This window comes from Leptidea sinapis, chromosome 33 (genome assembly GCF_905404315.1).
Source record: "Leptidea sinapis chromosome 33, ilLepSina1.1, whole genome shotgun sequence".
NCBI classification, from domain to species: domain Eukaryota; kingdom Metazoa; phylum Arthropoda; class Insecta; order Lepidoptera; family Pieridae; genus Leptidea; species Leptidea sinapis.
In genome coordinates, this window is record NC_066297.1 from 4238313 (window position 1) to 4252739 (window position 14427).

The 14427-nt window shown below is 37.3% G+C and overlaps 3 protein-coding genes across 6 annotated transcripts in view; 1 reads left to right on the forward strand and 2 right to left on the reverse strand.

The window, feature by feature from the left end:
* The window catches only part of LOC126974658 (putative fatty acyl-CoA reductase CG5065), a 47007-nt gene extending 46174 nt beyond the window's left edge, over positions 1-833 (forward strand). The window contains exon 13 of the mRNA XM_050822200.1: positions 160-833. Coding sequence (XP_050678157.1) covers positions 160-307 — 148 coding nt within the window. The 3' untranslated portion in view covers positions 308-833. The remainder of the gene's footprint in view (positions 1-159) is intronic.
* Positions 1-14427, reverse strand: part of LOC126974656 (putative fatty acyl-CoA reductase CG5065) — a 467988-nt gene that overhangs the window by 405931 nt on the left and 47630 nt on the right. For 3 of the 4 annotated variants that reach the window (XM_050822197.1, XM_050822198.1, XM_050822199.1), the window contains exons 13-14: positions 13034-13139; positions 8761-11821 (exon numbers count right to left, since the gene is read on the reverse strand). In XM_050822197.1, the coding sequence (XP_050678154.1) occupies positions 11692-11821; positions 13034-13139 (236 nt within the window). In that variant the 3' untranslated portion in view covers positions 8761-11691. Of the gene's footprint in view, positions 1-8760; positions 11822-13033; positions 13140-14427 lie in introns of those variants that run through there. The other variant, XR_007731556.1, reaches the window with a different exon arrangement.
* Positions 1-14427, reverse strand: part of LOC126974617 (putative fatty acyl-CoA reductase CG5065) — a 252713-nt gene that overhangs the window by 161496 nt on the left and 76790 nt on the right. The window lies entirely within an intron of this gene.

Genomic DNA, 14427 nt, shown 5'->3' on the forward strand with positions numbered 1-14427 from the left:
GTAAATATATATATAAAATTATGTAGATATATTGAAATTGAGAAGTGTTCTAGATCAGTCATAATATAAATACTGTTATAGACTTTCACAGGAATTGCACTGTTATATTTCAAAGGATATTATTATTTGGCTTTCATTTGTTTTGTTGTTTGATTTCAGCCGCTACATCGTGGATCGTGTCGTGAAGATCCTCTTCTTCTCTCTCCTGGTGTGGATGGTCTACTCTAACTTCTCTTCTCTCACGTCACTCGTTACGTCTGTGGACAACTCTCTCCGCTCGTGGTTGTATCCAGCTGTCTCAAATTAAAATAGTTTGCTCTTTAAGTAATTGGTAATATTAATCACATTTAAAAAGGTATTTAAAATATGAAAAAAGTATGAGGGAATGATTTTAGCAATTTTATGAAACTTTATGAGGGTATATACGATGTTATAATCTACCGTTAAGAGTCTCATTAAGATCCACATGATAAGGAAAATATGAAAAATGGCATAAGGTGTAATTAAGTTTAAAGTCTGCATGCAGAGTTATATATTATGGAATTCACATAATATATGCAATAAATATAGCTACATACTTGTTATTTGCTGACGCAAAACATTAACGAAATCAATGCATTAATTAACTTGAATCCTTGAAGATTGAAAAGCGACGTTGTCACGCATTGTAAATATATATTTATTTGACTGAAATTCACCCGCGTGCATCGTTGCCGCTCTGCCTTGATCCTTGTAAGAGCGGCAACGATGCGGTGGTTAAATAAATACATATTATAAATTTACGACCTTTGACTAAATGCATATTTTTTCTATACTTTTGTGGACTAATATTTTTTTTTTATTGTATATAAGTGATTTACATACAAGTTCATCAGGTCACTGGTTTCATGCCTTTTTATTCTTTATAACGATGTAATATGCTATGTCCACAGGTCTGTGCCTTTTAATCTTCATCTCTCTATTAAATTTTCGATTGTTGCTTTCAATAATTGAATGAGGTAACGAACATAGTCATTGCTGATCCGTCGTTGTTGTTGAACGGTTATCGCACAGAAATCCACCCGACCCGGAAAAAAGGGTACTTATCACAGTGCCGTTTCGCTTTCAACCCTAATCGTGCATGCCTTAAGGGCATGCCTCACGTGCGCTGTTGTCTGCGCTGTGACGCTTGCCCTTTATGACCAAAAAAAATGCACATTGTGGTAAGAACCAATCTCGATAAATTACTGCGAATGACAATCCTCTGTTGTATACGTTCATAAGACAAAAATAGTAGAAACTGACAGAAAACAATTCTAAAAATCGCTGAATTGTCTTCTAGGACTCATAATCATTTCAGCCGGAAGACGTAAACTGCTCGACAAAGGCCTCCCCCAAAGTTCGTCATGACCTGGTCATCCGCTGCGCTCATCCAACCTATTCCGGCGATCTTGACCATATCGGCTGTCCATCTTGGGAGGCCTACCAACACTACTTCCGTACTTCCACTGCCATTTCAGTTTCGCAACCACCTATGTGAATTTGATTCTCCTACGGATCTCCTCATTTAAAACTTACGAATATCTGTTCTTTAGTTTCTTCTTTCTTCTCTTTTCTTTTGCATTTCTTTCACAGTACAGACACATTGGATTCTGCTGTTTTGTAATACCTATGTAGAGATTGAGTCAGAAACTGTCAAGTACTTAGTTTAATATAAAATAACTTTACTTAAAGGTTGCGCGTTTAGTTCGTAAGACACCTCTGTACACCAAATACTAAATAATAAAGACTTATTTCTTGTAATGTATTTTTATTAATACACTGACGGAATTTCCAACGATAAAATTAAAAACTTCATTACCTATTTTCTTTATATTATGGAGAATCTAATTTGTCACTCTGTCTCATAAATAAACTATTTAGCAATGTGCAAGTTGAAGTCAAACTAGTCTAAGACTTCTGCAGATGTGTTCTGTGCAAGACATAAACTTACCCCCTTATTCATAATAGTCTGCTAACTGAAAGCATTTCTAATTTTCACTCTGTCTTCTTCTATTGACCTAAGTCAGAATGAGAAAAAACACTCCTTAGCTGCTCTTTAAAGTTATCGGACCATTATGAATAAGGGGGTATGTATATAAGCGTGATAGACAAACACTCTCCTCATTACGGCGAGAGTAAATTTACAATGTTCATGTGTGTGCTAGTTTTACAGATGTGTTAGTGAGTTAGTGCAGTATGTAGTATTTTGCTTTTCAATCCCGATGACATATATTGATAAGCGGTGTCATATTCACGTACCTATACAATATTTTGATATAATCTAACACATATTTTCTTAAATGATTATAATCTTAAGAAAATAGAGTGTATACTGCGTATATAAAAAGTAATATTTAGAATTTTAGTGCATATGTTCTACGAAAATAAACATCACGAAAGTTGTATTGAAGAATCAGTATTTAACTATGAAATATTTCTATAGTTAGTTTGATGCTATATGTAACAACACAATCTAAATTACGACATGATTCTATTTTTTTATTAAAATCCCTTATAACACAGAACAATAACGATTAAGACACGGTCCAATTCGACAGAAGACTAATGGACGACACTAATTAGTTTCAAAACGGTTACATGGTCTTCATCTATTCCATCTCATTCTCACTGTACAATCCCGGTACTAGATTACACAAAAATCCAGTAATACTATCGTTAAAATTCAGTAGTTCACTGCGAGACAAATTTATTCGACCTGGGGTCTTACGCGTAGGCCCTCACGGGCCTCGTGGTAACTGTTCGGGGCGATGGCCCCTTTCAGTGATTTGCAGGCGGGGCACTGGGTGGGACCGGTTGGTCCATGGTGTAATGTCCGGTGGTGTCCTGCTGCAGTGCGATCGAGCCCGCGTAGTGTCGCGAGCAATCTGCGGACTGCGGCAGGGTGGTAGGTCCATGGTTGGCTTGCGCCCGCCGCTCAGCGAGGTCGAGCCCGCCGGTAGTGTACCGGTAAGCGCCCATCAGCCTGCGGCGAGGAAGCAGTGTCCTAGGAGACTAGGTCACGTGGTAGTCCTCTTATGTCCGGCGATCGTCGATGGTATGGCGCGATGCCATGCAAATGCTGGGATCGCGCACCATCGGCGCGCGCGAACATAGAGGTGCTCAGGCGGCAAACGAAGTCGTCCAGGCTCTCCATGCGCAGGTCTCTGGAGATGACCTGATTCCGTAGGAAGCGTGGTGCTCCAGAGATGGTGCGAAGCGCCAGCGACTGCTGCGCTCGCAGCGACTTGCGACCCGTCTCGCTTGGCAGTGCGAACCATGCGGGGGCCGCATATGTGAGTCGCGTGCGAACGTACGCCTTGTATACGCACAGCTTCGTACGGAGAGGCAGGTGAGACGCCAGCACGGGGCGGAGAAGAATCCGTGCGGCGCGCGTCTGGGCGACCAAGTTCTTCAAATAGGGCCGCATCGAGAGGGTCCTGTCGATGGTCACACCAAGGTAATTATCCTTCGAGGACCATTCGACGGGCTGGCCCATGAGTGACACCGGGGGCCAAATTTATTCTACAAAAAACAGCCTTAGACACTCTTTCGTAGAAAATAGTTATAGCGCGATGCAAAGTGAATACAATTAAATACAACGCTATCTGTCAAGTCAGAGTGTAAACATTTTGGATAATATTGATTAAAGCGTTATGAACATTCTGAACACTCACACCTAGGTTTTTATGTAAGGATTGTTATCTCAATTTCACAGACGGTTCGTCTATTACAGTAGTGTACTAAGTTTATGATGCAAGCACCTTGTCAATTACTGATTTTATGAGATTTATTACATGATCCGTTACTGCATTAAAACTAGGAGATCTGTAGATATATGTGCATCTACTTGGGGTTCTCTAAATCAAATTGGATCCTACCTATTGAGCACATAAGGCATAAAGTTACGTTAAATTTTGTACGTGGAGTTTTTTTTGGAGAGGAGGAAAATTAATTTACGTATTGAAGACTCCGAAACGGGGCCCATATATCGGGCTCGAGTGAAAACACCCTCTACCGACTAAAAACCTCCTCTGTGCTGATAGGCCTAAAGGCTTTTACAGCGAAGGAAGGAGCGAAGTCTCGGAAGGAGACTCGAACCTCGGACCGCCTGCTCACTAGGCTGGGTTATGTGTATAAGTGTGTGACTATTTCTGTGTAGTGTTATTGCAGATGTGTGATTTGTGAATAAGGGTCGAGACGAGCAGGACGTTCAGCTAATGGTAATTGATACGCCCTGTCCATTACAATGTGCCACTCAGGATTCTTGAAAAAAAACAAAAATTCTGAGCGGCACTACAACTGCGCTCGTTACCTCGAGACATAAGATGCATTTGCCCAGTTATTTCACTAGCTGCGGCGCCCTTCAGACCGAAACACAGTAATGCTTACTCATTACTCCTTCACGGCAGAAATAGGCGCCGTTGTGTTACCCATAATCTAGCCTGCATCCTGTGCAAAGGAGCCTCCCACTGGTAAAGTGTGAGTGGTATTAAGCGATTACAGGACGAGGGCTGTCTCATCGGGCTTCTAACATAGTGTGTGTACGTGAAGTATATTTAATATGCTCTGTAGAACATCTCAACGGGAGACGGAGATAGGTCGATATAGGAAATAATAATACTGGCTGCCAATCTCAAGGTGGAGCTAAAGACTATGGAAGTCGTAAAATATAGCGATACTTCAGTCTTGCTTATCTCCTCATCAACAAATCTGTTCCCTCTCTGGAATACGACTGGTGCCCAGAGCTACAATATTCATATAAATTTATAGCATATACTTATTACTATAGTTGTAGGGTACTTGCTGATTTTATTAGGAATCATGAGGGTAGATGTACGTGCTTCACTAGCTGATGATACAAACCCCGCTTGGGTTGATAAGCGGACAAAAGCTATTGAGCTTTGCTCGGGCGTGGTCGCTAGCACTACATCTGTAAGCCGTGTTAACTCCGAGTTGTATCCTGTGGTCATCAAATCTACCAGTAGCTTTGTAACTCTCTACCAGTGTTGACGTTCAATGACTGTCTACGTTATCATTCATACGAACTTTGCAAACTTGCGATCGCCAGTGTGACGTTCACCTGGAATTCCAGAGTCAGGACCGTTGGAGCTGCTGCACCGCCGGCACCTGAGTGACGTGGGAGTGTTCAAAGGTTAGTGGAGTGCATTTTACTTCTTTCCTTATAATTCTTGGTTGATTGCAAGTGCCTACATAAATTCATTAATTAAATGAGCCAAAACCCAGTGTCCCTGTAGGAAACCTTATTTGTACTGTAGTACAACACACGTGTTAGGTTATGAGGTAATGGCAATTTTTCAAATATTAGGAGCATGCAATGAAAAATTAATCCTTTATAAAATAAATCTATAAGAAGTGGTAACAATATAAAAAAAAAAATATTACTAAAATTAACGGACGATGCGGGATTTGAACCCGCGCGTCTCGGACTACGTCCCAGTACCAACAAACAGCCTAAATCAATCTAATCTATAATCTTCGGATTTTCGATAAACAATCCAAGTCTTTAGTTAAGTGTGCCTATATGTTTCTTTCCTATGATAGGAAATTATATTCATATAAACAGGTCTAAGTAGATAAAATCGATTGTCGACAGTTAAAAACATCGATAGTGTGTCACAACTCAATAGTCGATAATAATTGAACTTTACGGACGTAAATGTTTCGTTCCAAAATATGATATAATGTATATACTATACTATAATAGACGTTATTTTTATGGGTACATCTTAGATTAAGGATTGGTCTCTGCTGCGCTCTACCTAGATACCGCTACACCTAAGAACAATGGAATACGACTGGTGCCCAGAGCTACAATATTCATATAAATTTATAGCATATACTTATTACTATAGTTGTAGGGTACTTGCTGATTTTATTAGGAATCATGAGGGTAGATGTACGTGCTTCACTAGCTGATGATACAAACCCCGCTTGGGTTGATAAGCGGACAAAAGCTATTGAGCTTTGCTCGGGCGTGGTCGCTAGCACTACATCTGTAAGCCGTGTTAACTCCGAGTTGTATCCTGTGGTCATCAAATCTACCAGTAGCTTTGTAACTCTCTACCAGTGTTGACGTTCAATGACTGTCTACGTTATCATTCATACGAACTTTGCAAACTTGCGATCGCCAGTGTGACGTTCACCTGGAATTCCAGAGTCAGGACCGTTGGAGCTGCTGCACCGCCGGCACCTGAGTGACGTGGGAGTGTTCAAAGGTTAGTGGAGTGCATTTTACTTCTTTCCTTATAATTCTTGGTTGATTGCAAGTGCCTACATAAATTCATTAATTAAATGAGCCAAAACCCAGTGTCCCTGTAGGAAACCTTATTTGTACTGTAGTACAACACACGTGTTAGGTTATGAGGTAATGGCAATTTTTCAAATATTAGGAGCATGCAATGAAAAATTAATCCTTTATAAAATAAATCTATAAGAAGTGGTAACAATATAAAAAAAAATATTACTAAAATTAACGGACGATGCGGGATTTGAACCCGCGCGTCTCGGACTACGTCCCAGTACCAACAAACAGCCTAAATCAATCTAATCTATAATCTTCGGATTTTCGATAAACAATCCAAGTCTTTAGTTAAGTGTGCCTATATGTTTCTTTCCTATGATAGGAAATTATATTCATATAAACAGGTCTAAGTAGATAAAATCGATTGTCGACAGTTAAAAACATCGATAGTGTGTCACAACTCAATAGTCGATAATAATTGAACTTTACGGACGTAAATGTTTTGTTCCAAAATATGATATAATGTATATACTATACTATAATAGACGTTATTTTTATGGGTACATCTTAGATTAAGGATTGGTCTCTGCTGCGCTCTACCTAGATACCGCTACACCTAAGAACAATAGCTTTTTTATTACGGCAACTATTAGATGCTTGTGAGCGTGGCATCTTGACACTCAATGGCATCTTTCAACATTTTATAATGTACGCTTCGTGTTATATTACATTGAAATTAATAAAATACGTGTGATATAAATAATGATATGTGATTTATTGAAATTTTTACAAAGTTTAACTACGCAACCTGGCATTTTAGTTTCAATTGAATAAATTGCCTATACATTTATGAAATAAGCCTATTTGTTCAAAAACATATGTGTGATTTCTATACAAAAAAAAGCCAGAAGGTTTTAAATACAAGGTATCCAAATAAACTCATAATGCCCTTCTGTAGAACTGCATCTTTTAGTAGAAATTGTTTCAGCATGTCTGTGAAAATATATAATAAATTGCCCAATGAATTGAAAGATTTACCGTTCAAAGTTTTTAAAAGAAGACTGCATCAGTGGTTAACAAATAAGTGCTTCTATAGTTTAAATGAATTTTTCAATACAAAATGAATTAGTCTATTTGATAATAATATATGTAAATTAATATACTTTTATGACATTGAATTTGTTAATATTATACATAGGTACTAAATGAATTATTAAGTTATTTACGTCTCATATTATAATATTATATAAGTATTAAAATTTCATTTTATAAATATTATTGATATCATTGTGAAATCCGACATGTTTCAATATAACAGTACGATTAGTGTTTAGACAATTTTGTAACATATTTTGCATGTCAATTGACGAAACATATTGGATTATCCATTATATTGTTAACACCTTAAGTACAATGTTTCCTGCAAATAAATTTCATTTCATTTCATTTCATTTCAATTATTAGCAAAGTTTAACAGAACTTGTGGCATGTTAACGTTACACACACATTGTTCGATGCTCGCTCGAGTACGCCCACTTGGGTGTAGTATTAGTAGCCGCACTTTGCGACTACACCTGCGGTATTTAGTTGGTGCGCAGCGGAGACCAATCCTTAATCTAAGGAGTACTCTATATCCACAATATCCATGATTTCTCGGCTGAAGTTGATCTTGCGTCGGCACCTCGTACCCGATGTACTGTTTCATAACTTACCTTTTCACACTTGTACCAATAAATATAGAAGTTACACAAACAAAATAAGAAACCAAAATTTATGAACAATGCGGGACTCGAAGCCGCGACCTCTCGCGGTCCGTGCGAGCGCTTTTCCAACTGAGCCAACAGTTCCAGTGCCGTATCGTTGATAAATCTTGTATGCCTTGTTCAACTCTTAGGTTGTGGCTTGTGTTATTAATCCCAGAGGTGCGAGTTATAACTTTAAAAAAATAACAAATTGTTTAAGTATAATAGAAGTAACAATAAATATTATCAGTAATTAAACCGATTTAAAAAAAAATTAACTTAAACGAATACTTAGTTAAATTCCAACATTTTTATATAATATTTAAAGTTTAAAAAGTAAGTAAAGTAAGCCGCAAAAAATTTCGATGTGTCGATTTATTAACACTTTTTGCGGGATCTAAATCACAGAACAGTAAAAAACTTATAAACTAAATTTGGCTTATGAACTTATAAAAATGATTTAAGTTTTCTTTCGTGTTAATTCTGCCAATATTTGTTTTTTAAAACAATTCGACACGTGTTTCGCCTCTACACGAGGCATCCTCAGGACGTGTTGTCTCGCCAAATTCTGGCATGAGACTCATGAGACACGTGTCGAATTGTTTTAAAAAACAAATATTGGCGGAATTAACACTAAAGAAAACTTAAATCATTTTTATAATTATGGATTTCCGCAAAGTAACGCCTAATTTAATATATTTTTTTATGAACTTATGTTTAAAATAAAACACTAAATATATAGAAAATAGTTTATTACAAAAATATACAAAAGCTATAAAATATTACTAATAATATCTTCTCTACTTTCACCATAATATTGTCTGATGGGATATTTTTGTATCTAAGCATATTTGGAGTTTGCTGTTATGTTTTGCATTTACTTAAAATATTCTAAGTAGGTACACTGTGGTCTCTAGGAAAACACGTTTTCTTAAGTATTCATAAATCCTGTTTTATACTTACATATAATATGTACCTAAAACGTTTTTTTTTCTAGTAGAGAAAAACCGTTTTGACACTTTAAAATATTGTCAAGGTAACTAACGTATTTACATTAAACTTATCCGAATTTTAATAACATTATAAAGTCCTACTAAACGGCCACATCATCTCTGGCTCTGAAGCTCCGATCCCCTTTCACCTCACGCGTTCTTATTGTTGCATCAGTACGGTTTGCAGTTTCATTACCGTTAGGTACATGTCGTGATATTTTCATGTTATCACTGCTTTGTTTTTGAAGTTTTTATTGTTACGTTTAGACTTTTGTTGTTAATAATTCTGTAGTTTACCAGTATGAAGCCGTGAAGCAGTAATGTGTAAACATTACTGTGTTTCGGTCTGAAGGGCGCCGTAGCTAGTGAAATTACTGGGCAAATGCGACTTAACATCTTATGTCTCAAGGTGACGAGCGCAATTGCAGTGCCGCTCAGAATTATTGGGTTCTTCAAGAATCCTGAGCGGTACTGCATTGTAATGGATAGGGCATATCAATTACAATCAGCTGAACGTCCTGCTCGTCTGATCCCTTATTTTCTTAAAAAAAAAGTTTCTGTTGTTCTGTGTCGCAAAGTGTACAATGGTCTGACAGAAAAATAAATACCTTTTTTATTTAACCCAGATTCTTTCATTGATTTTTCATCATTATTATAATAATGATCAGCACCACAACACAATACCCTTACATCGCTCTTTAATACACATAAAATAAATCTTTGTTTATTAAGCTATTGCATAGCTTCTATCGCGGGCCTTGAGCGTGGAGACCGAATCCAGAAATTCCGTAACGAAAATAACCTAACACTTACTTACTAGATCTATACAGATATTTCGCTACGGTCATTACAGTTGCCGTGGAACAGTGGTTACACGTATGCTTTTTGTGCAGAATTCGAGCCTGGGGTACGTCTTGATTTTTTTTAATTTCTTTATTTTTTTTTTATCACGTTTTTTTAATTTTTATCATTATGACAAGCATTTTTTATTTAGTTTCACCTGTCCCTCTGTCTGTCTGTAATCAAATATTGCAAGTAAAATTTTTCTCACTTCCCGTTTGCTTTTTTTTAATTAATTTTATCAAAAAAAATACTGGATAAATAAAATAAATAAATAATTATAATTGCATAAGTTGATAAAAAATGCTATGCAATAGCTTTACCGCGGCAGTCCCCGAGTGCCACACGTCTTTTTTTATTAATAATAATATCCTAGTGTTGCTTGTTTTGGACACCGTAACAAAGCGACGATGACGTCATCGAATTCAGGCCCAGAGATAATTTAGGCGGGTATTACAAATAACCTTATTGACACATGAATAACCAATAACATATATAATGACAATGACAAAAGGAGGAATAAATGTTTAATACTTTAAAATATATCTATGATTAAGAATAGGTCTCCGATGATTGTGAAACACAATCGCTGGTAGTTAAAATCCCTAATAATTGTCATCCATGAGTTATGTTCACTACACGCAGTTAGTCAGATTTAAAAAGTCACTCGTAGTTTCGGACTTACGCGGACATCGGATATTTGCACTGTAAGTCTTATGGTGCGTACAGACTTGTGAAATGTAACATGAGATGTATCATGCAATGAAAGAATTTGCCGTACAAATTGCTGCAAAGTATCATAAAAGGTTACACTTTGTAAGAATTTCTCAAAGTTTGAACGTCTTGTGTGTGCGATATGTACATTTCACACGCACGCTACGAGCATTAGAAGCCGCGTACGGAGCGACCCGTGATTTGTCGGTTTTTCAAACGAACACAAAGCGGCACGTTCACGGTTAAGGCGAAGAGTAAGCAGAAAACACGCAAACATGGTGTTTTTAGACAAGTTTTGTGGTGAAAGTATAGCATTTGGAGCTATGAACACTACTTAATCCTGTTACACATATCCTTAAGTCTTATTTGTAGGTTGCTTATGCTTGTTGTTGGTTATAGTTAACACTGCCAAGCCTTTTTGAACTACCACTTTTCTTTGAAGTTAAACAAGTTTTTTGCATGGCGTGACGCATTTTTTTGGTACTTCTCTCAGAAAAGTTACTCTTATAGCTTGTACTTGTTTGTGTAGGTTCATTTATTCAGATTAGTAGTGAATAACGGGGATTGTAAGCATATAAACTGTTTTCCACGCAAGAATTTTGAAAATATTGGCTTTGTTACATAGATGGCGGGCCGGCAGCCGTGAACTCATATCGCTCAAGGTCGCTGGCATTTAGTGTCGCCTTAAATGGCGGAAACAGATACAGTACGCGAGAGGTTCGTAGTAAATGCGTAGTTAAGCGTCCACGCTTGCAGCGAACTTGCAATGAAAGTTAGAATGATACATTTAATGTTACGTTCTACCAGTCTGTATACATCTCACGATCCACGTTCATAAATATATATGTACTGTCTATATAATATTTAGACAGAGTTGTATCGTCAAGTTACTAGTCAGGGGGTAGGGCACAAAATAATAATAAGAATTAGAAAGTCAGTCATGTCTAAAGAGTTATCTACAGCTTTTAACCGTAAGTTACATTATTATTATACAACTTACTACTAAGTCTTAATATTTGGATCCTACATTCAAAATCTGTATAGTACCATTCAAATATTTACTATCTGATTCGGGAAGATGGAAAATCCAAATCGAGGACAAATCAACCGTCAGATGTGGTTATTCCACCATAATGGCTGGTGTAACTTCATGGCTACTAGATGAGAAGGTGGAAGTGGCCCAGCCACTCAGCCAGTACAGCAGCAGCCCCCAGAACAGACACCGGGTGACCAGATCCACGAACCACATACTGAAAAAGAAATACATATACGAATTATATAATATTTATATCCTGTACGATCGTGGTCGCTAACTATGGCCCTCATGAGGAAGCTCATTGTCGCTCAGGAGTGATGGGTATGCTCGGAGTTTCCCTGCGAGATCGAATCAGAAATGAGGAGATCCGTAGGAGAACCAAGTCACCGACATAGCCCAGTGGTTTTGAAAAAGTACCGGAAGACGTTGCGTTGGTAGGCTCCCCACAAGATGGACCGACGATCTGGTCAAGATCGCCGGAACACGTTGGGTGAGGGCAGCGCAGGACCAGTCGTCATGGCGATCTTTTGGGGAGGCCTTTGTTCAGCATTTCACGTCTTCGGACGGCTGAAATAATGATGAAGATGATACGATCGTCTTGACTCTGTGTTGTAAGGGCTTTAGACACAACATATGTCAAGGAGAGTATTCAGAGAAATTGGTCGGTTGATTAAAACAATAGGATTTTTACTACCGGACATGGCAAAACGTGAAACTATCACACCACGTCAATATCTGACCTTCAACAATATGACCCTGCATGGATTGCGAGATAAATCTTCAATTCAATTGCATTTAATTATGTGCGGTGTAAACAAAAAATAATAATTAGTATGACTTAAGAAAATGACATTATCATCATTCTGAAGGGCGCCGTACCTAGTGAAATTACTGGGCAAATAAGGGGCAAATTATACTTGATCTCTTATGTCTCAAGGTGACGAGCACAATTGTAGCGCCGATCACAATTTGTGAGGTTTGCAATAATCCTGAGCAGCACTGCATTGTAATGGCCAGGGCGTAACAATTCCCAACAGCTGAACGTCCTGCTCGTGTAGTCCTTTATTTTCATAAAAAAATTCACCACAAGCATTTTCATTTATCCGAGTGAACAGATAGGGATTCCATCTCTATCTTTTCTTAATTCAAAATATATTTAAATCTCAAACTATTCATTTCATTGTAAGATTATTTTCGCTGTAAGAAGGACTACAACGATGAAACTATTATTATAGCTTGACAGAGTAAGTATTATCAAACAAAATAGCTAAAAAAAGCAAGCGAAAACCAATTTTGTAAATATTTCTACATTATTTTACAGCGCCATCTCTTGTTTCTTTTCAATAATACTTGAGGAATCCACAGTGTTATGGTGTGTAAGTTTTTTTTAAGAAACGGATCTCTAATGCTTCTATTGAAGCCTCACATGTTCATATGTCTCCTGGCAGCTGGAAGCGTGTCCTCGTACTCCTTCAGGATGAACACTCGCGCCGCTCGGATGCAGTCCTCGAAGTACTTGGAGATGTCCAGACCTGAACAGAAGCATAATAATATAAATATTGGCAGGAGCCATGACATTAATGGAAACTTAAAACTATGAAACAACAATAATTTTAATATTGTAGTATCAGTAAATTTTTGAAAACAGCTGATATTTTAACGGGTGAATTTTCGATTGAAAATAAGGGTTCTTTTCCGATATTTGAGTCAAAATAAGATAAAAAATAAATATTTCAATTCAAATAAATTAGAGTGTATTTGGGACATAAAAAGGTAACTTTTTACAATATTTTGTGATTTTTTTTTGTAAAAGATAAAAATAAAAAACCATAAACTTGGTTTTTTGAATTTTTCACATAAACTTTGAGTTTATGTGAAACAAGTGTGAATACAAAAGTTGTAGATCTCTTTTTTGTTTCCTACAACTGTGCCATTTAATTTTTTGCCATAGCACTTGTAGTTTTGTCGGAAATCGAATCAAACCGTTTTTTACCCTAAAACACCTCCCCTTTTCCACTTCCCGACCTCAGATCGCCCGTAATTTATTTTTCCTTTAATTTTTTTATATTCTCATCTTTTTCCAATGGGTTTCATCCTACTATTATTTTTTTTCACTTTTTATAATTTTCAAAGGTTTTGGCACTCGTCTAATATAATTTTAACAAATCATGGAATATTGCAATAATATTATTATTATTCAGTTCATAATCCATAAAAAACTTCACTGCTTTTATGACTTTGCTCGCTCACGAAATGCCAATTTCGGTAGGCGTGGTCGAAGGTGAAAGAACCCTCAGGTGATCACCCACTGGTGAGATCAGGTTTTGGCACACACTGACCTTAAAGACCTCACTGAATGAGATGGATGTTAATATTGGTAACTGAGATGTAAGCCTTTCACAAAGAGAACCTTGAGTAACAAACATTTATATGTTTCCGTAGGTAATCCTGTTACATAGAGCTTACTTAGACTTTGCTTAGACTTTACTTGCGTAAAACTTTGCTTTGCTTTTTAAATGTATAAGCATTACTGCTTCCCGGCGCCGTAGCTAGTGAAATTACTGGGCAAATAAGACTTAACATCTTACGTCTCAAGATGACGAGCGCAGATGTAGTGCCGCTCAGAATTTTTGGGGTTTTTCAAGAATTCTGAGCGGCACTGCATTGTAATGGGCAGGGCGTATTAATTACCATCAGCTTATTTTCATTAAAAAAAAAACTTGTACAATAACCATCAGCTGAATGTCCTGCTCGTTTCGACCCGTATTTTCATAAAAAAATAATGAGGTTTTCACGACAGTTCCACCTTCGCACGACACG